This window comes from Acinonyx jubatus, chromosome E3 (assembly GCF_027475565.1).
Source record: "Acinonyx jubatus isolate Ajub_Pintada_27869175 chromosome E3, VMU_Ajub_asm_v1.0, whole genome shotgun sequence".
Classification (NCBI taxonomy): Eukaryota; Metazoa; Chordata; class Mammalia; order Carnivora; family Felidae; genus Acinonyx; species Acinonyx jubatus.
The window spans coordinates 39,867,056-39,888,585 of NC_069398.1; the positions used below are offsets into that span (position 1 = coordinate 39,867,056).

The 21,530-nt window shown below is 50.8% G+C and overlaps 1 protein-coding gene and 2 long non-coding RNA genes across 11 annotated transcripts in view; 1 reads left to right on the top strand and 2 right to left on the bottom strand.

Moving 5' to 3' along the window:
- LOC106978804 (uncharacterized) overlaps positions 1 to 6,173 on the bottom strand; it is a 31,516-nt gene extending 25,343 nt beyond the window's left edge. For all 4 annotated transcript variants that reach the window (XR_003415380.2, XR_008294773.1, XR_008294774.1 and 1 more), the window contains exons 1-3: positions 5,814 to 6,173; positions 4,168 to 4,410; positions 2,923 to 3,220 (exon numbers count right to left, since the gene is read on the bottom strand). This is a non-coding gene — a long non-coding RNA (uncharacterized LOC106978804). The remainder of the gene's footprint in view (positions 1 to 2,922; positions 3,221 to 4,167; positions 4,411 to 5,813) is intronic.
- Positions 6,174 to 11,561: 5,388 nt separating this feature from the next.
- Positions 11,562 to 21,530, bottom strand: part of SRL (sarcalumenin) — a 46,558-nt gene continuing 36,589 nt past the window's right edge. For all 5 annotated transcript variants that reach the window (XM_027043367.2, XM_027043365.2, XM_015076538.3 and 2 more), the window contains 4 exons: positions 21,071 to 21,166; positions 17,012 to 17,128; positions 16,054 to 16,287; positions 11,562 to 14,839 (listed from right to left, as the gene is read on the bottom strand). In XM_027043367.2, coding sequence (XP_026899168.1) covers positions 14,028 to 14,839; positions 16,054 to 16,287; positions 17,012 to 17,128; positions 21,071 to 21,166 — 1,259 coding nt within the window. In that variant the 3' untranslated portion in view covers positions 11,562 to 14,027. The remainder of the gene's footprint in view (positions 14,840 to 16,053; positions 16,288 to 17,011; positions 17,129 to 21,070; positions 21,167 to 21,530) is intronic.
- On the top strand, positions 16,228 to 20,657 carry LOC128313708 (uncharacterized). Of its 2 annotated transcripts, XR_008294762.1 has the most exons (3): positions 16,228 to 17,957; positions 18,519 to 18,616; positions 18,814 to 20,657. It is a non-coding gene; the product is annotated as an uncharacterized LOC128313708 (long non-coding RNA). The 2 variants fall into 2 exon arrangements; XR_008294761.1 differs by having other exon boundaries at positions 16,228 to 18,616.

Sequence of the window (21,530 nt, forward strand, 5' to 3'; positions counted from 1 at the left end):
ATGCAGGCTGTAAAAACAGCATTAACATTTGGGAACTAAGGATATAGTCCCTTGTGAGGGCAGCATGAAGTCCACTTGGCCCCCGACCTCCCACTGAGGCTGGCTGGGATCCAGCTTAGACCCCCAGCTAGATCTAGGCTGGATCCTGCCCCCTCCCAAGGGAACCCAGGAGACTGGGGCCACTTGCTCCGTCCTCCAGGTTCTGTGGACTTGCAGCCCCACCCACCAAATGTTAACTGCCCTCTTCACAACTCATCTCTTCCGCTCTCTAGTTGGTTCTCACATGTGTCTTGCATTCCCAACTAGACTAAAATACTGGTCTCCTGATTCCTTGAGAACACAGCAAGGCATGCCTATATCCCATCCCAGCCAGCATGAGGTGGGCACACAGTAGGCCCAACAACCTGTTTGTTGACTGGCTGCCGAAGTCTATAGGCCCAAGAATCACAACTGTACAAATAGGTAGACAAGAAGGGGCAGTACTTGTAACCCTAGCCTGGGATTACAGGCAAGGGGTTAGCAGAAGACACATTATTTCTGGCTTTAAGGTTACATTTTATAGAACTGATCTAAATTTAAATCAAGGGGCTTAGACTTGCAGGGTCACTCTGGGGGGACTGCCCTGTATTTCACATTCTGTTCTCTTTTAGACCAATATCCCAAGGTCTCCTTAATCCATTTTTCTAGTTCCTGCTTGTAAACATCTTCCAATGAAACATAATGTCTCATAGTTTCTCTTGAAAAGAGTTACAGAAAGGCTGGCATAGTTACCATTTCCAGTCTAGAGACTGGAGGACGATGCCAGAGGTGAGAGCAGAGTCAGGGCAAGAGGTGGGGGTGGCGAGGACCCCAGGGCACAGTACAGCCTCCTACTGGTTGGTCTCCAAGGAGCCGAAGTCTCAGCTGAAGTGCTGGGTGGACAGACTTTACAAACAGGGAAACTGGATAGGATCAAAACCCAAACAGGTCACAGCACACCCAGAATGGAGCATGGGCAAGCAATGAACATCATCAGCTAGGAGTCGGGGGATGGGGTAGGTGAAAAGAACCAAATGCCCAGGTGGGTTCAGAGGCAGAGAATTTTAGTTTTAGGGATTTTTCTAATCCAACCCTCTTTAATCCCACAGGTGGGGTCCTCAAAAAGTTCTTTCCTGGGGCACCTGGGTGGCTCAGTTGGTTAAGCACCCGACTTTGGCTCAGGTCATGATCTCACGGCTCAGTAATTTGAGCCTGTGTTGGGCTCTGTGCTCACATCTCAGAGCCTGAAGCCGGCTTCAGATTCTGTGTCTCCCTCTCTCTCTGCCCCTCCCCCACTCGCACTCTGTCTCTCTCTCTCTCTCAAAAATAAACATTAAGAAATCCACCCCAAAAACAAAAAGTTATTTCCTGTGATAGTCTAACCCTGTTCTACTCAGTGTCTCTCTGCGTCTTTGACCTTCCACTTCATCCTCCATATTGCTGTCAGACTGATCTTTCCACAACACAGATCAGTTCAGTGTCTCCCCTCCACATTCAGAAGGTCCGAAGTCAGCGTGACCCAGTAAGGCCTTCTCTGCTAGATCCAGACAGGGTTTGGAGTCTTATCTCCTCTCTACACCCCACTGACGTCATTCCCCCAACAACGTCCTGCACAACACTCTCCAAAGTTGCAAGACTTACTCCTGTCTGCCAGGAGAATCCCAATCCCAAGGTCCAGCTCAAATGTGTCCTGTTCAGTTAAATCTCCCTGTGCTCATTCATTCCCCCAGGAAAGATGTGTTTACTTTCTCTTCCATGCTCCCAAAACACCTCCGTAGAGCATTTATCACCCTGACTCGAACTGATTTTACAGAGACTGAGAGGCCACCAGGAATAGGGATTGGTTTTGCCTTCTCATTGCTCACCTTGTCCTTACTTCGCACGGCAGGAGTAGGTGGTCAAAACATGTTTACTGAAAGAAGAAACCTTTCCTTTTTTTTTTTAGTTTTCACTTTTAAGTAATCTCTATACCCAGTGTGGGACTCAAACTCACAACTCCGAGACTGAAAGTCGCTTGCTCTACGGACTGAGCCAGCCAGGTGTCCCAAACCCCTTTCCTTTATAGCCGCACAGTGAGTTCCTGGTGGGGCCCAGTTAAGGTCGAGGTTGTCTGATGCCCAGGTCAAGGCACTGCTTTCTAGGCTGCTTCTACCAGTTTTTCGTGAACACGCACCTGGATGGCTCCTTACTAACCTGGACTTTCAGACACTGGGACAGTGACAGGCATCAACTGTCCCAAGTTAGCACCAAGCTGCTAACTGTAAAGAGAGACTCCAGTGTCTCTCCCGGGGAAGAGACTTGATTCGAAAAGGCTTTAAACCGAGCTGTAGGCGGCGACAGAGCAGGTGAGTCATCCCAGCCCACACCCGTTCTCTACTGAAGGGCCCCAGCGTCTGTGTGTCTGTGGTCATATGGGAAATGGGTACTCTGAGCTGACTCGGGTCCCAGGGAGGGGGATGCTGATGTTATGGCCAAGGACCCTTCACCCATGGTGATGAAGCAGGAGTGATGGCCTTTATCTATGACAGCAAACATAAAGGGACTCAGAGAACACAGGGGATGGCCTCAGAGAAGCTGCAGCCGTGGTAATGGCCAAGGGACGCAGCTCGCCGCTCTTGCGGCCCCATCTGGACCCCTTGCACCCACACAGCCTGTCTCCACCGCCAGCCCTCACCCATGTCACTTCATTTCCCTAAAATTTCCCTAAATTCAAAGCTCCTCAAGAGAAACACAAGGTGCCCTCCACCACCCATCCCCCAGACTCAACCAGGACATCTATACTGCAGTTGAATTTTGTTTTAAGCAAAGTCAGCATGTAAAGTTGAGGGATAAATCTTCATTTTACAAACTCTTTTCACCACCACGAGCTCCCCTAAGGCCTTCACTCACTGGGGGCTTACTTACCATGTGTAAGTTCCTCTGTTAGGAGCTGGAGAGATACGAACACCACTGCAGTACAGTCCCTGCCCTCAACCACGTAAGCAAGTTGCATATGCGAGTTACTGTACATGCAGGAAATAACGTGCTAAATCCTTCAGAGGAGGTTCACAAAGTGAGTCTGGGAATCTGGAGGCGAATGAGTTTAGAGGGACATCGTTCGGGAGATGGCACAGAAGTTGGGCTTTAGAGAACGGGTTGGATATTGCCACTCTGAAGCACGTCAAATGGCCTTCCATATGGAGGAGGTGTTGTCAGCAAAGGCCTGTGGGTGGAATCAAATGTCAGGCAGCTCCATGTGGAAACCCACCAGGGCAGGCTGAAACAGCACATCCGACAGGCCCAAGCCCCAGGGCCACAGGCCAAGGCACAGGGAAAATGCTCCGAACAGCAAAGGTCAACATGAATGTAAATACTGCAGCAGCAGGACTTATTCGGGGCGAGAAGTGGGCCAGGATGGCCTTGGAATCCGGCCAGAGGTCAAAGGCCAGCTCTACCCTCAACAGCTGTGTGATCTTGAACAAGTTACCTAACCGAAGTCTAGGTCTTCCCGTCCGCAAGGCCGCTCCCTGACACTTCCTACCTAGCGTGTCACTAAGAAATGAAATGAGATGATGGAGAGGACACATGAGGCACGGTGGCAGGCAGGGCAAGTGATCAGTCTATGTGAGGCTCTTCTTCCAGGCTTGAGGAGCCTGGACAGTGAACAAGTGAAAGACTGTGTGGGGCCCTCAAGGAAGGAAGAGGCCAATAAAAGGGGATTCTAAAGCGAGGAGATGGTGAGGAAAGAGGGACTGCGGAGAAAGGAAACAAAGCCTCCACACTGAGCTTTCTGCTCCAGGGCAGGCCACCGTAGGGATGCTGCTAAAACTCCCCAACACGCTGGTAGGTGGTTTCTCCCTGAAGAACGCCGTGTTCCAGGATCGACACCAGTGAGGCAAGGAGCAGAACTGAGCTTGTAGGTGGAGCGATGGGTAGGAGCCGAGCAGAGATGAGGCAGCACGCTGGACCCCTGCCCAGATTGTGGGGGCATCAGAAATCAGGACTGGATCAAGATGGCACCGAGAGAGAAAACTGCTTAATTCCAAAAACTTCCACTAGGAAAGCCCAGAAGTCCAAGGTTTTTTGCACATCTAGACACCTGATCTTTTAACCTGAATACCTGGCTCATTACAAGCCAGCAACAGAGATACCGCCAGGCACAGGACTCACCTCTGCAAAGAGCCACCAGTCTCATGGAGGACAGGCACACTAAGGGTCTTCAGGGAGATTTGCCACCTAAATCCTACGTGTGTTTGCTCCTTGTTCATTTGCACATTCATTCACTCCATCCTCCACTGCACAAACATCCACGAAGGAACTACTATACCCAAGATAAGATCCCGGAGAGGCAGGTGTCCCGTTAGCTGTTCACATCTCCATTCCTCAAGTTGTTTCACTTGTCAGTTCCCTTATCTGTCAAATGGAGAAAACTGGGTTTATGGGAAAATGCAATGAGATAATGGACACACACAATGCAGAGTAAGTGCTCAAGAAGTGTAAACTATTAATAAACGAGCAGAAGTAAGGTCACATGTTATATTGGATACCTTTCATTGCTCCTCTAGGTACTTTCTGCATCCTTTCCTATCTGTACTGTGTTCTGGAATTTTCCTGCATGGACTAATCAAGTCTCCTTTGCCCTCTGACTTCCCATGGGGTTTAGTACATGGAGAGCCTTGACAAATCAGAGGGATTTTATTTCCTCCCAACTGCCTTCCTGAACCCCTTGACCTGAAGTCCTAGCTCTAGCAAAATGACCCTCCACACAGCCTCTCTGTCTCGAGGCATAGAGATGGCAAGATCCCTCTGTTACAAGCCCCAGAACATTTCACTATCCACGGTTCTTTCCCTACACCCTGCCTCAAATTGCCCATTCATAATGTGCCATCTGTTTTGTGCTGGCCCCTATTATATACGGGGTAGGAGAGAGAGAATAGGCCTGGGGATCAGGAGACCTGAGTCCCACCTCTGCCACCAGCTGGTTCTGTGACCCTCAACGCTCTTTTACTAGGTGTCAGCGTCCTCATCTGTAAAAAGAACAGGTGGGACCACATAGCTCTTTTTTTGTATTACAATTCCCCACCACTGCTGGGTGTTCCATGAAGTTAAACCCAGAAAAGGGATGCGTATCAGGGAATAAGGCAGGTTAGCCAACTCATTCTTACCCAGGGAGGGCACCTAACTCCTTTCCAAGGACTTCCCTTTTCCTCCCAGATTCCCCGGGGACCAAATGATCTCCACTCCAAACAAACAGCCAAGGAAACCCAGGAAATTACAAGTAAATTCTCTCCTTTCAGTAACCAACCAGCCAACCTCGATTTAGCCACACAGGCCCCTTCCCAGCTTCTGTTATGCACAGCAGGCCAAGGTGTGGTGTGGTGTGGTGTGGCCAAGAGGCAGGTGCACACTCCCACCCAGGCATTCTCCACAGGGCTGCAAAGGGATAGGATGCCCTCTCACAACTGGTGGGTATCCAGGGCAGAGGGAGCCACCCAAATCAACATCCTGTCAGAAAACCTACAATTGAGGTCTGTCACTGGACACGTTTCAAAGAGAGGCTGAGGACCATTTCATGGGATAGTACAGAACCTCTGGAGTTCTTTTTAGCTCCTAAATTAGCGACTCAGGGAACCCAAGGAGCCATGAGAGACATTCTAATGAGATTACCCTCCCTAGCGCCCCCTACCCCCAGGTGGAGTTTCACCTGCCCCAAGCGCTTTCCCATCTCCCCTCACCCAGAGGTAGGGCCAAGTGCCAGCATAAGGCTGGGTTTTTAATCCTTAAGGACAGGAGGAGAGGGCACTTTGGATACCAACTTCTAAGTCTCTGGCGGGGTAAGGGAGGAGGGATAATCTCTTAAAATCTCAGCTCCTGGGCTGGCCGCATGTGAAAACCACAACCTAATAACCGCCAACAACAATTTCTTCGACGTTCTTCACGTCCGGAAACCGTGGCCTCTCCCCACAACTCTGAGAGAGTTCAAACCCTTTCCTGGTTCCAAATCAAAACTTCCGAGAGCCTCCGGGCTTCCAGCGGCCAGACCGCGCACGGGACGGCTGGCGCCCAGGGAAGACCCAGGCGGCGAAGCCCGCGGGCCGGGCGGGGAGGGGACGAACCCCAGCGCTGAGCCGCCGCCCTAGCCGCCTCGAAGCGCCTGTGTCCGCAGGAAGCACCGCCGTGCGCCTGCGCCTGCGCGAGTCTTGGCACGTGACTCGGGAGCGCGCGGCCCTGGAGGGGGCGGGGGAGGGACCACGGCCGCATGCGCGGGGCGGGCTCCCGCGGGCGGGGTTCGGCTGGGACTCAGCTCAGCAGCTCCCCCGGCGGTGGGTGCTGGAGGTCGCGGTGACGAGCCTCGCTCAGCGGTAGCGTTTTGCGCTGAGGAGCGGGCTTTCGAGACCACGCCAAGCTTGGCCAGGCGCTCGGTTCTCCCACCCTTTCGTTCCTGTTCCAAACCGCCCTGCTTTAGGGGCCTCAGTTTCTCCTCGAAGGCGAGGGGGTGCAGCGGGAAAAGCGGACCCGTCGGCGGTGAGGACGCCCGAGCCCGGAAGATGCGCCCCCTCCGGGAGCCGGTCCCGCCGGATAATCTGCACCCGAGTCGGGGGCCAGGAGCAGCTGGGGTCCAGGGCCCAACGGGGGTCCTAAGTAGGGCCAGACTGCTGAGGTGGGCTTCCTCCGCCGCCTCCTTACGGGGCTCCCGTATTGGCCCCCAGCTCCTAGCAGTGGGGCGGCGTCTGGGGGGGACGCAGACCCTGAGCCCTCCAGCCGGCAACCCATGGACCGCGGGTTTGAGGGGCACGGCCCGAGGGACGCTGTCTGGGTTGCCAAAATCGACTGCTTGATTTGATGCCAGGCTCTCGCCCCTCGGTGAGCCCCAGTGCTGCTGCCCGCCTGACCCTCCCTGCTTGTTCATGGCCCTCTCTGTCTAGAAACTTGCAGTGGCCTCAAGCCCAGACTTCTTGACCTTCCATCTAAGGGTTTCCCTAACCCACCTCAACTCACCTTGACTCCTCACTGGCCACACACAAATGGCTCCCTCCCTTTCAGAGTCTGGGCCCTTGTTCTTCCCCCCAGGATCCGACCCCCTGGTCTCTGCCCTTCCAAACCTGTCCAGCCTTCAGAGTGGAGCTAGAATTCCACTCCCTTTCTAAGCTCAGAACCCCCTGGGTGTCTCAGTATTCCCAGGGGAGTCCTGATGTTATATAAACGGATTCTCCTCCATAAAGGTAATCTGTTAACTGTTTAAATAAAAAGTCTGCAGTGCATGGGTTTAACTTCTCAAACAATTACAAGTGAGAAAGAAAATCGTTTGCCACCCCCCCCCCATGTGACCTGGGTTATGATAGGGGCATATGGCTACTTTATCCCCCAGGATTTACCCAGTCACTCCAGTTCCATGTCTTGGGTCCCTAACTGGATCATTCACTTCTCCAGAGCAGAGATTATGCCTGCACAAATATGTGTAAGTTCTAAATCTTTTGAAATTTTGGTAGGACAAAATTCAGAAGTTTGGAGAAAATGGAAATATAACCAACAAATGTGTTTGCATTCTTCACAAATACGAAATCACTCTTTTCAGTGTGTCAGAAAAATGTACTGTCACAATCAGTCTAGGCTCCAGACTAACACAAATCAATGTGATTGAATGTAGTAGAAGGGATAGTTGGATGGGTAGAAAATTGGCCCTTTGGTTTGTCATGTTTTAGCTGGGTGAACTGGGGCTTAACCTCTCTGGGGATGCAGCTTCCTCATGCTGGATTTGTTTTTAGGGATAATAAATATGCCTTCTCCATCTACGTGAGCAGAGTGAGGGTCAAATGTTAAATGGAGTTAAGGGTTTCTGGGTTTGTTTGGGTTTTTTTTAAGGTATTTTGTTGTTCACGAAATAATCCTTAATAAATTTTTTTTAAGATTTTATTTTTTTAAGGAATCTCTACATCCAACATGGGGCTCAAACTTACAACCCTGAGATCAAGAGTCACATGCTCCACGGACTGAGCCAACCAGGCTCCCCCCGGCCCCGACCTTAATAAATTGTCTAAAGCAGGGGCACCTGGGTGGCTCAGTCAGTTGAGCGTCCGACTTCGGCTCACGTCATGATCTCACAGTTCGTGAGTTCAAGCCCCACGTCAGGCTCTGTCCTAACAGCTCAGAGCCTGGAGCCTGTTTTGGATTCTGTGTCTCCCTCTCTCTCTGCTCTTCCCCTTCTCACATGCTGTCTCTCTCTCAAAAATAAATAAGGATTAAAATAAATAGTCTAAAGCAAATGACGTTTAAATGTTTGAAATTTTGCTACTAACACATGTCAAGGTGCTGACCGGCCATTAGAAAAATCCAGCAATTCTAAATTTTTGCCAGTTTCTGAAGAGGAGGGAAAGGCCTTGGGATCAGCAAGAACAGTGTCACCAAAGGTAAGCCTGGTCAAGTAGCCTAGCGTGCCCTCACGAGAGTCAGGTGCTAGATGGAATTCTGGCCCTCCTACTTCCGGCAACTCAACCTCTCTGACCATCAATCTCCTCATCAGTAAAATATGAGTAATAATCATAACATTTACAGAACGCTTTCTGTGGGCTGTGTACTGTTTCAAGCATGTTGCGTGTTTTAATTTAATCCTGGCAACAACCCCACAGAAAGAGGGGCTATTAGTGTCTCCATTTTATGGGTGAGGAAACTAAAGCACAAAATTATGTCATTTGCCTAGCTAGGGTGGCCCAGCTTGTTAAGTGGTGGGGCCCAGGACGAAGCCCAAGCAATCTGACTCCAGAGTCTCTACTCTTCTGTGCGAGGTGGCTCCCTCCCTGAGGGGCTGTGTGAGGATCCCATGAAATAATACATGAAAAACACCTGGCCTATTCCTTGGGTTTGTGGCTGCTAGAATTACCTCATTATGTCAAGGTATAAGTGTAGGAATGTCTATAGGTCTATAGCCCGGTTCCTGGCAAGAAGAATACTCTAGAAGTTGGTTCTCTTCCCCACTGAAATTTTGAAAAAACATTAAAGGTTCCACAGTGCAAGCAGACACAGAAAATGCTCATCTGTGCATGTTATTTTTTTTATCCTTTGGATAAGAGGTCAGTATAGGGAATCCCTCAGAACCTGTGGAATACACCTTTGGTACAGGCAAATTCATGCCTCTACTCCATTTTGTTTTGCTTACGTTTCCTTTTTACTGCCTCTATGGTCTTCTAGAGAAAAATTAAGGTTTCCCTCGATTGGGAAAAGCTTGAGCCTAATGTCACAGACGGAGGAATTGGCGTGAAATGTTGCCAGTGCTTGTGAGTTTTTCAAGGCTCAGACTTTTCCCCTTGGTTCACCGGGGTGGGACGCAACCACAAAGCCAGGGCCTGGTAGGTGTCCTCCTATGGCTGGGTCTTCCCGGGTCTCCACCCTGGGTCGGGCATCCGGTTCACCGCATGCACACACCTGCTACACATAAGCTCCCTCGACCTGTAATCCACGCATCATGCATAAAATTACCTCTCCGTAGCCACACCCACTTGCTCACCCCAGACATACTTTTTTCCCCAGGACCCTCTGCACACAACATTCGGTGCACAGACACCTTCTTTACTCCTCCCAAACCCGCTTACTCTGCCATTCACTGTGATGGCACACAGGTGATGGGTCCTGTGTGCTGGGCACTGTGCTACATACTCAGAGATCATTTGGTCACAGACACTCACATACACTTTGGTTTCTACACACACAGATTCTACATGTAGGTATTTGCACGTCCTTTCACGTGTAACCACAGGTAACCCCCACATACTCAGATACATACACATACCTGTGGAGACATTCTCTCCATTCATGCCCCTTATATCCCCTGACTATGTTCAGAATGGTCTTGGATTTTGCTTTCCTCCATGGCATTTTGCTTTCTCAATGCAGACGATGTAAAGATGGTAGGGGACAAGGCTTGTGAAACAGCACAATTTTGGACATGCTGGCAGGTTCTGGTGTGTTATGTTTTGTTTATCTTCAAAAGAGACATCACCTCCCTCCCTTTTCCTGGCAAAGCTCCATATTTCTCCCAGTCCTGGGAAAACACTGGCTGCCGTCCTGGGTGGGAGATCTGACCTGGGGGAGGGCAGTGGTGGCCTTAGTTAGGTCAGTCTTATCAGTCACTGACTGTGGACTGTGGACCCTCGAATCAGGAGGAAAGCAAGGGAGAGGGAGGCAGTGAGCCAAACTGCCTCCTCATTCCTCCCTGAGATCAGCACCTCCCGACTTAGGAAAACCCAGGGCAGCTGGCCCCAGCACTGAATTCTGCATCTTCTCTGAGGTGACGCCATCACAATAGCATGTTGTCACTCTCACACTCCCCCCTTCTACTTCCAACCTCCCAGTGACTCCCCAGCTTCTTCCTTTTCAAACACACTCTCAACTGGGGGTGTGAAGTCTTCAAGAGGACCCCAGAAGTAATATTTCAAGGTAAAGGAGTTCTGATCTGAAGGACAAAGGCTCGGGGAGCCAAGGACAAGGTAGGGTTTCTTTAAAAACAGGTACGGTATGGGGGGAAGGGGGTGGGGACGCCTCGGTGGCTTAGTGGGTTGAGCCTCAGACTCTTGATTTCAACTCAGGTCATGATCCAAGGGTCATGGGATCAAGCCCGCATCAGGCTCTATGCTGAGCTCAGAGCCTGCTTGGAATTCTCTCTCCCTCTCCCTCTGTCCCTCCCCTGCTTGTGCTCTCTCTCAATAAATAAATAAAAATAAACAAACAAATAGGCACAGGAGGAGGCCTGGGGTCATGCCCCTATTTCTTAATTTTCAATCCTACAACAGGAAACCTCGGTTTCAAAGTCATCTTTGACACTGGGGGCTGGAAGCAGGAGGGATCTAGGGAAGAAGGCACCGGGGACGTCTAAAACAAGAGTGGGCAATTCATGGATTGTCAGTTTATCCCTAAGAAACTTAAAAATGAGGGCGCCTGGGTGGCTTAGTCAGTTTAGCATCCAACTTCGGCTCAGGTCATGATCTCACAGTTCATGGGTTCGAGCCCTGCTGTCAACACATAGGCTGCTTCGGATCCTCTGTCCCCCTCTCTCTCTGCCCCTCCCATGCTCAGTGTCTCTGTCTTTCTCTCTTTCTCTCTCAAAAAGAAATAAACATTAAAAAAAAAGAAACTTACCAATTAGTACCCAGGTTTGGGAAGAGACGGGAGGGAGGAACAGGTGGAGCACAGAGGATCTTTAGGGCAGTGAAAATACTCTGCGTTTCATTTCCTTCTACAACAACGGACACATGTCATGATACATTTGTCCAAACACGAGCAATGCACACCACCAGGAGCGAAGCCTAATGTCAACTGTGGACTGTGGGTGACTACGTTGGACAACTGTCCCACTCTGGGGGTGGGGGTTGCTAATGGGGGAGGCTGTGCGTGGGTGGAGGCCCCGGGATGGGGTGGGGGCGGGGGGTGTATCCCTACCCTCCTCTCAGTTTTGCTGTGAACCTGAAACTGCCTGAAAAACAATGAAGTCTTAATACGAACCCGATCCACTACTAGATAAGAGAGAGATAAAGAGAGCAAGCTGGTCGGAGGCGATCAGAAAGCACACAGTGTTACAGAGAGATTGGAACTTTATTGAGACTTCCTCCCTGATTAAATCAGAATGGAAAGAACCCTGGAAAGGTTCCACTTTGGAGAGAGACAGCAACTGTTCAGGCACAAATACTTAACAGATACTCCTCTTAGGGGAATCTCTGGATCCTAAATTTACCCCCAGTTCCCAACCCTTCCTCCCCACCCCAAAAGACAGTCAGAATCCTGCTTGAAATCCACATCCACAGAGTGGGGACCAAACAACCCTGACAGCCCAGGGGGACCAACTGACCAGCCTGCAGGCTGCATGGAGAAAAGGTGGGTCAACGAGTGAGCAGGGGAATGGGGGTAAAAAAAGGAAAATGGATGGGACGAAAAGAGAGAAGATCACACCAATCATGTCCCCCCCCCAAAATACAGATGCCATATGAATGTATCAGCCTCCTTCCATCTGCTTCCCCAAAGCAATGGTGACATCACCCGCCATGACAATGCCTGTACACTTCTGCCCTGTTCACGTCCTCAACTGCACTGAGAAAGACAGATACGCCGAGAGCAGCTCAAGGGCAGCAGGGGCATTAGGAGCAAGAGGGGAAGGCGGACTGTGGGGAGGGTACATGACAGCGAGATAAGGCGAGTGGTGATTTGTAATGAGAAGAAGCGCAGCTTTTCAGGCCCTGCTCGCCAGGCTCCTTGGATGCCCCGGCAGGGCCCTGTTTCTCTGTTTGGCTCTGTCCTTGGAAACAATGTCCTGGAGGTTTGGGGGGCTCCGTTGTCCTGTGGAAGGTTCCAGGTCCTGCACAAAGCCAGAGAAGCAGCGTCCACTGCAGCATGCATCAGAACGTTAATAATCCTAAGCAGGGATTCCGAATTCTCCACACGGACCTAGTCTAATCACCCATGTGTTTCCACTGCCTCGCCCCCAGAGTGCTTCCTCTCTGCCTTCATCTTCACTCGCTTTCCTTCTGGTCCAAGGTGACTTCCTGGTCAGGGGGGGCCTGACCCAGGCCTCCTGGGGAAGTCCCCCGGATAGCTCGCTCCCAGGGGACGCTGGCTCACAAGGGCAGAAGGAGCCCCTCCGGGCAGCCCTGGGCAGGGTCTCCTGGATTTGTGCAAACTGGTCAGCCACTTGCTTTTTGTCAAAAGGCTCCTTCCCTCCATCCCCTGCCGCCCTCCGAGATGGCCGAGGTGGCACACCAGCCAGGCAGGACCCTCACGACACATTCCTTCTCCACGGCCTCTGGCGTCTGCGATCTCAGAATATCTCTTGCACAATGCGGTACGCACATATTCACACTCATCGGTTCTTGAAGGCCCTGGATTCCCTGTGGCACGTGGGTATCAGTATCAAGTTCAGGTGGAAAACCGCATGTCAAGCCTTGATTGCCGCCGACACGGAGTGGCTGGCGCCAGTTCTGAACTCGTGGAAATCGCTCGGAGTTTTGAATGTTGTGCATCAGGGCGTGCAGAAGAGGGGGAAGGAAAAGCCATGGCATGAAAATCAGGAGGGAACGACTCTTCTGCAGAGAAGTTGTGGAAACTGCCTCCTCCTACATTTGGGGGGCGGAGATGGGCTGCCCAGAGAAGACCCTGATGAAAAGGAGCAAGGTCTCCATCGTCCCCTCTGAAACCCAACGCCTTTGGGGTCTGAGTTTTCCAAGACATGCAATAGACAAAGACACACTGCAAACCGATTAACCCTCTGAGCCCTTTCAGTATTTTTACTGAAGTCACTTCCAATAAGTAAATGACCTGAATCCACGGAACACTCGGCCTCCTGTCGGGGCTGATAAAGGAACCGAGATTCCCAGCTGGCCTAGAAGACTGCTTGGGAGAAATGGCACGGGGGAGGCAGAACCTTCTTCCAGCCTGGGGACTCCTGTTCTCTCTCAGCATTCTGGTATCCTAAACCATTCCCTCCCACCCCTCGAGGAAACAGGGAAGAGGGCCTGGGGATGGGGGTCGGGGGGGGATGGTGGAGGCTCAACACCCAGGTGGATTCAGACCCAAAAGACTGTCGCCTGTTGAAGTCAACCCAAGTTGAGTAGGCAGACGGGGGTTGGAGGACAAGCAGGAGACTGTGTGGAAGGAAGCTACAAGGGACCTGAGCCCTACAGAAACCAAGTCTTCTCTCTTTTCCCAGCTTATAGGGGAAAAAGGAATTTCAGCTGAGTTTAGCTTGACACTCATCACCTCAGTATACACTAGAATTTAGCTGCTCTCTGTCCTCTGCGATAAGACCCAGGAAAAGCCGGCGGGGCCTCACTCAGGCCCCTCACTGAAGCAACAAGACACTATAATTCACAGTTTCCTCTCCTCCCTCGACCCACACCCTCCCCCACCACTGGCCTCAACGAACTCCCAAATCTCCAACACGTAGTGATTCTCACCAATGTGGCTCAAAGGGTTAATTAACCAGGACTTCTCAGACAGTTAGGACACAAGCTCAGCCACCAACAGGAACCCAAGAATGGCTACACGGCGACCTAGTGTTTCTTATAGCGATTCTTTGGGGTCTCGCCACACCCTGTTTTGTCACAGTTGAGAGCACTGGGATTCTTCCCCAGCCCCAGGCTTCCCAGGAGGCTGGGGAGCTCCTGTGTGATGGCCCGCTCAATCTTCTCCAGAAAACAGCCCCCCATGTAGGAGCACTGCTGAGACAACAGCTTGAAACTGGAGATGGGGTTGATGCCAAAGAAGTCCTTATAGGCCTCGCGGTTGGGAAGGTCAAACTTGCTGACATTGGTCTTTGCCAGGATGGTCTTGAAGATGTAGAATTTGTCAGGGTCTTCCACAATGTCCTTAAAGACCAGTTCTCCGTCACTGAAGAAGGTCATTTTGTCCTTGTAAGTCTGCAGATAGCGGTCCACCAGGAGGGCATGAATGCGGACCCGGATGGCATGCTGGCGGATGAAGGCGATCTTGTTCTCCAATCTGTTCTCGATCACCTGGTTCAGGTCTTCCAGGAGTGAGATCTCTTCCTTGAGGAACAGGTCCCGGTAGGTGTCGGGCTTGTAGTCTTGTGGCCAGAAGGAGCTGACGTAAACCCGAGGGGGCTCTGTGACGTTGATGAGCGGGGCCAAGCTCCAGAAGAGGGCCCCATAGACCCGCATGAGCATCTGTGTGGCCAGGTTGTCGGCCTTGTTCAGGATGATCCTTATCTGGGATTCGCGCCCCTTCAGCTGGCGGAAGAGCATCTCCAGCTCCAGACCCACATCCAGCTTGGTTGGGTCAAAGACAACAAAGATGAGGTCTGCCCTGTCGATGAACCACTGGCACACGTCGTTGAAGGGGTAACCTTGGGAGGGGGGAGCAAGAAGTCAAGCAGAGCAGGCTCACCCTAACCCCCCCCCCACGCTCCCCCCCCTTCCAGAACCAAAGCATTGCCTGGGTTGAAGGAAGTCACGGCACTAGGGGTATTCTAGGTCTCTGAAGACTGAAAGAATTAATTACGTATCTCCTGGGCCTTGTCAACCCTCAACCAAGGACAGCCTAAGACCAGGACTGGAATTTGAGCTCTGCCACTAGCCAGACCAGGGTAACAAATGCTTCTAGGCTTTAGCATTTTAGCCACAAAATGACAAGAAGAATAAGAATACCTAAGTTGATATAAAGATTATCATGTTATAAATAAAGCAAAGCACCTAACTAAAACTGCCTATGTCATAGGAGGTGCTCGATATATTTTAATTCCTTCAACTTCTTCTTTCCAAAATGGGAAGACCAGGAATACCTGTCTTTTAATTTTTCTACAACAATCAGCCAATAATGCATAAAATTATCTGATGCATAATAGAAGAATAAAGGTTAATTTACTATTATAATGATTAGTGATAATATTATTACTAGTAATAAAACAGCAATAAAACCAAAATGAGAGTTATAAACTGAGATCCACCATCTGGTCATACAGTCCTACAAATGCCCTGCTATGACTCATCTCATATGACTCAGCCCTGTGTCATGGCAATACTCGGTGGCCTGTGTTGTAACCCAGCGCCTGCTGGGCCCCAAGTGGCACTCCCCTCCCAATGGAAGGCAGGTAGAACTTTGGAAGGTCTGACACAGGCTTATGTGAAGCAGGCCTGTAAAGCAACACTGGACCAGGAAGAGTTTAAGGTCAGGTTCAAACCAGACCCAAGTTAGCCAGAGGTCAAGTACACCTTGACTGGGATCCAAGTAATCCAGGCCCTTGATCCCTCGGGAAAGTCTGAGCCTCCCCAAGACAGCTCAGCCCCAGCATGGACCTCAAGGAGCTACTTACAGAGATGACCAGCCCACCCTTTGGGAAAATATGGATTGCCTCCAAACTAATCAGCCCTCGGGGAGGTAAAAGAACATGGTACTCCACACCTAAGTGGGACCATGGTGACAACAGAAGGGACTGGCAGCAACACCCCTTGGTGTTGGACAATGCTGGCCACGCTTCCTCTCCCCCGTCTGCCTACCACCCACTGCCCAACAGCTTTCTAAGACAAAGTTCGCGCTGTTCAAACACAAGTGCCTAATTACCTCTTTCTTGCTGCTTGCGGTTCTCGATGATGCCTGGTGTATCCACAAAAGTGACCCGCTCCAGAAGTTTGTGGGGAACCTCGATGCCAATCAGCTTCTCCAGGAAATTCTGGCCAAATTTCTCAAGGGGGGAGAAGGACCGGGCGCTATCAGCAGCCATGACAATACCCTCGATGGTTTTCAGCTTGGGCCCGTGCATGAGGACCGTGAACTCAGAGGTGGTGGGCTCAGCACCTGCAAGCAAGGGCATGAGGTTAGTAGGAAGGCTGTCCTCTCTGGGAAAGAGATCCTACTACAAAGTAAGCGGGTAAGCAAGGGGTTCCAGGGAGGGTTTGCCATGAGAACTGGATACTACGTTTGCTAAGCAGGATCCTATTTCCTTTTCCAATTGTGGTAAAATATACATAACACGATTTACCATGTGAACCATTTTCAGGTGGACAGTTCAGAGGCGTGAAATACATTCATGGTGTTGTGCAGCCCTCATCACCATCCATCTCCCAAACTGAAAGTGTCCCCATTCGTTCCCCTCTCCCAGCCCCTGGTAACCTCTACTCTACCCTGTCTCTATGAATTGAGGACTCAAGGCATCTCATAAGTGGAATCATAGGATATTTGTCCTTTTGTGTCTGGCTTATTTCACTTAATATATAGTGTCCTCAAGATTCATGCATCTTGTAGCATGTTCCAGAAACGCATTCCTTCTTAAGACTGAATAATACTCCAAACTCCATTATATGGATAGCCCTTTTGTTTATGCATTCATCCATCACAAGAGGTGGGTTGTTTCCACCTCTTGGCCATTGTGAAAAATGCTGCTGTGAACATGGACTGTAGCTGCTGGGTTCTTGGGTGTAATTTTCATGATTATATTGAAGACACATACGAATGTTTCCTAGTGCTTTTACACAGGACATTGAGATACCAACAAACACACAAAAAAATCTCTCACTATTACCTGTATAGAGCTGGTAGCGAGTGTTTTCCAACCCAAGGAGGTAGTTTATCATGGTGGATTTGCCAACGCTCCACGGTCCCAGGAACAGCACCATTGGCTTGGAAGTAATCTCCCCATCTGTAGGCAGCAGGAATTAGAAATGGAAGTGACTAATGAAGTTTCTTCCTACGGGAGTGACACAGGGCGTCACACAGCATCACACGGTCCATCTGAATGAGTTACAGATTTCCACATTGGACAAGACAGGGGGTGGCAATCGGCGGCTCGCCTCTCGCTATGTAAGTGCGATTACCCAGTTAAAACCAGAAGACACGATGCTGACCTTACACAGATCCTTTGCACAGCGGCACCAGAAGCAGGAGCTAAGTGACATCAACAAATACTGACTCAGAGCTCACTCTGGGTGAGGCCTCCTGGTTTACATCTGGATTTACATCCCTTTCCTAAGAAGGGGAGAAAAGAGCTACCCCACAGCGAGGGGTTGAAACTCTGCTATCTGGATTGGTAACAGAAAAAACAGAGAGACAGGAAAGAGACTCACACGATCTTAGACAGCCTGGACGGGGGCCCCCTGACATCCTACCTCAGGCTCGACCCAACACTGGCCTCAAGGCCAGTCTCAAATTAGCCTCTAGAGACCACGAAATATTTGCCAGGTCCCAAGACCAAGCACTGAGTAGGCAATTCTTGGGTTCTCGGCAGTGTCGGGAAGCACACACTGCCTGGGCCCTGCCAGCTGGGGTCCCTAGGAAGAGAAGGCAGATTCCTCCAGAGCTTCCAAAACCAGGGGGGCAGAAGGGATGTGGTCACTGGCCACTGCCTTGCAGCTCTCCACTCTTGCAGCTCATCTCTGAGCCACGGCATGGAGGGCCAGCCCTGCCTAGTTTATACCTCAAATTCTCCAGACCTCTTTGTCTCCCTGAGCCTGGCACAGAGGCCCCAAACGGTAGGAACTTTTTTTTTTTCATTTATTTTTTTTTCTGTTTTGATGTACAGTATTTAATTTCTTGCTTCAAAAATCCGAAGTATAGGGGCGCCTGGGTGGCTCAATTGGTTGGGCATCCAACTCTAGATTTTGGCTCAGGTCGTAATCCCGGCATTGGGCTCTGCACTGAGCATGGAGCCTGCTTGGGATTCTCTCTCTCCCTCTTCCCCTCTCCCCTACTCACACACACACACTCTCTCTCTCTCTAAAAAAAAATTTTTTAATTAAAAAAAAAAAAATATCCGAAGTATACCTGTCCCCAATCTGCCTAGGCCATGACACCTGGCAGAGAGGGCAGAGAGAGAGGGAGACACAGAATCTGAAGCAGGCTCCAGGCTCTGAACTGTCAGCACAGACCCCGATGTGGGGTTTGAACCCACGAACCGTGAGATCATGACCTGAGTTGAAGTCAGACACTAACGGACTGAGCCACCCTGGTGCCCCACCTTTCAGGTATTTTAATGCATACGGAAGAAGCAATATTAGCAAATATCACATTCCTCTTTTTTTATATACAAACAGGAGTACAGTATTCCTCTTGTTCAGCACCTCGCTTCTTACTCTGCTTGTTTTCTTTCTATAAGGTGAAACTAAGTCCCAGAAGACCACGACGGCATCTCGTAAGTGGCAGGCACACGTATAATTGCCTGAAATTGATACCATGGCCCTGCCCCATTCCTCCCTGCCTGCAAATACATGCTCACGTCTCTGGGTGTCAACCCCTGGCTTGAGGACAGGGAGGGAGAGGCAGGCTGAGGGGTGGCAGGAGTCCCCAGTTATAGCCACAGAGATCCTACACGAAGTGTCTTTTGCCCAGGCCCAGGAGTCAGAAAGGGAACTGGACCTTCCAGCTCCTGGCTGAGAGCCCAGGAGACCAAGCAGGCCCAGGAGACCCAGGCCCAGGAGACCAAGCAGCGGGCTCTCTGGGGGCTGCTGTTTCGGCTGTCTGCAGCAGGGGGCGTTACTGGCATCTGCAGGAGGCCACAGGTGAGACTCAGAGGCGGCCCCAAGGCACTGCGGTGGAGTCCCCAGCACCGGGGGAGGTGAGGAGAGAGAAGCCAAGCCCAGAAAGTGGCATCCGGAGCCCGGAACGCCCTCCCTGCAGAGCGCCCTCCCCCTGCCGCCCAGCAGCCTCCTGGGCCAAGCCGCTGGGTCTGGGACTGCAGGAGAAGTCAAGCGCAGAGGACAGGAGAGCCACGGGAGACTGCCACCTCACACAGCCCCTGTGAAGCCCGAGAGGATGGTCTGCTCTTAGGCTTGCAAGAGGCAGTCTGGGAGTCACGAAACAGCCTTCTCTCGGAGAAGAAGTAGACAGTCCCGGCTCCTGGTTCCAGCCGTGTGATCCTGGGTACCCAGCATCTCTCTGGGCACCAGGTCCCATTATTCCTGTTCCTGAAGCAGGAATAATGTACATCCTAAATACCCAACCCACTTTATAGCCATCAGGCACATCACATGAGATAATATGGCAACACCACTGTGAAAATTTTCAGAGGATTGACTCCCCAAAAGGGTGTGGCTGCAGGAGGACGAGAGCTCTCATACACCTTACTGTGGCCTCAGCCTGGCACCACCTAAGGCAACTTAGGGACAACTCTGAAAATGCTTAACTCGTGTTCCACTTTTTAAAATATTTCCCACAGATATATTTGCGTGGAATATGTAACGATTATAGTAGTGTTTACAACGTTTTTAAAAATGGCGGGGCACCTGGACGGTTCAGTCTATTGAGCGTCCGGCTCGATTTTGGCTCAGGTCATGATCTCAGGGTCGTGAGATCGAGCCCCGCGTAGAGCTCCGCACTAGACATGGAGCCCGCTTGAAATTCTCTCTTTCCTTCTTCCTCCCTCTGTACGCCCTGCTCACATTCTCTCTCCCTCAAAAAAGAAATTAAAAAGTAATAATTAAAAACAATAAAAATGGAACATGGCAAACACCCCGTGGTCCATCAGTAGAACAGTGCCCATCTTGTGTGGTGCGTGCAGAGGCTCAAGAATAAAGTGGGGCTGCACACACACCACTGTGTGATGTGATACCATCGTGTCAAACTAACAGAGAAGGACACACTTGTATGTGCTCGTGCACAGAGCAAATGTCTGGTCTGGAAGTATCTGTAGGAAACTGTAACAGTGGGAGTGTCTGCAAGTGAAGTGGAGAAACTAGAAATAAAGAAAGGGATTTTTGTTTTTCATATTTATTTATTTATTTTTGAGAGGGGGGAGGAGCAGAGAGAGAGACAGAGGATCCCAAGCAGGCTCTGTGCTGACAGCAGACAGCGTGATGCGGGGCTCGAGCTCACAAACTGTGAGATGATGATCTGAGCTGAAGTGGGACACTTAACCAACTAAGACACCCAGGTGCCCCAGAGATTTTTATTTTTCCATTTGTACTTGTTTTTCACTATTTGGTTATTCATTTTTTACGGGGACAAGTATACCTTGTGTTTATTGTTCTGAAAATCAATGTTTAAAAGAATCTAGGGGTGCCTGGGCAGCTCAGTCAGTTAAGCGACCGACTTCAGCTCAGGTCATGACCTCACAGTTCGTGGGTTCATGCCCTGTGTCGGGCTCTGTACAGTCAGCTCAGAGCTTGGAGCGTGCTGTGGATTCTGTCTCCCTCTCTCTCTGCCCTTCCCCCACTCATGCTCTATCTCTCTCTGTCTCTCAAAAATAAATAAACGTTAAAAAAAAATTTTTTTAAGAATCTAGACACAAGGAAAACCAACTGAAGAAGCCATAAGGAGAAGGGAAGGATTGCAGGCCAATTAGGGGGCTTAATACATGATCCCTTAGCAGTCAGGGAGCTGTCGTGGGCCCTTCGGCAAGGGAGGGATGGAAACGGGCATCGCTGTCCTTGGAAACCACATCCGTGCCAATGAAGCGTGAATGCTTGCAAAAGAAGTGATCTCCACAAAACCCTGTGCAGGTTAGGGCGATCTTGCAGGGGAAGGATGATCTTGTGGCCAGGGCATCAGAGAATTCAGCAGAGTTCAGCTCCCCGTGTCCTCACACCCACCACTCACACAGCTCCAGAGGGCGTGGGGAATGTGGATGGACATCAGACACGAGGGGTACCTGTGATCTCGTGCTGCCGAAGCTCGTTGTATTTGTAAGACTGCTCCAAGGGCTTGATGGACGAATGGTAGATCTTTCGAAGCCGCTGCAGCACCACTGGGAGCAGAGAAGGGTGAAGGGAGAGGGAGAAGGGAGAGGGTTCGGCTCACTCCCCAGGGCAGCTCCTCCCCAGGCTGGTGGGGAGCAGGGACCCCACTGGCAGCCTCACCATGCCATCTATTAGCATTCCTGGAGGGACCTGGTCCACATCCCAACCCTCAGAAATCTTAGCCAAAAGGCATTCACTTCCCACCCTCAGAACCTCCTGGAATTGTTTTAACCTAATCTTCTTCTCCCTCCAGGGCAAAACTGGGAGCCCACATGATGTGAGGCACAGAAGGAGAAGCTAGGTCTAGAAAACCTGACCCTCCCCTCCCTCTGCTCCCGTCCAACCATGTGCCCTGTGCAAACCGTGGCTGCT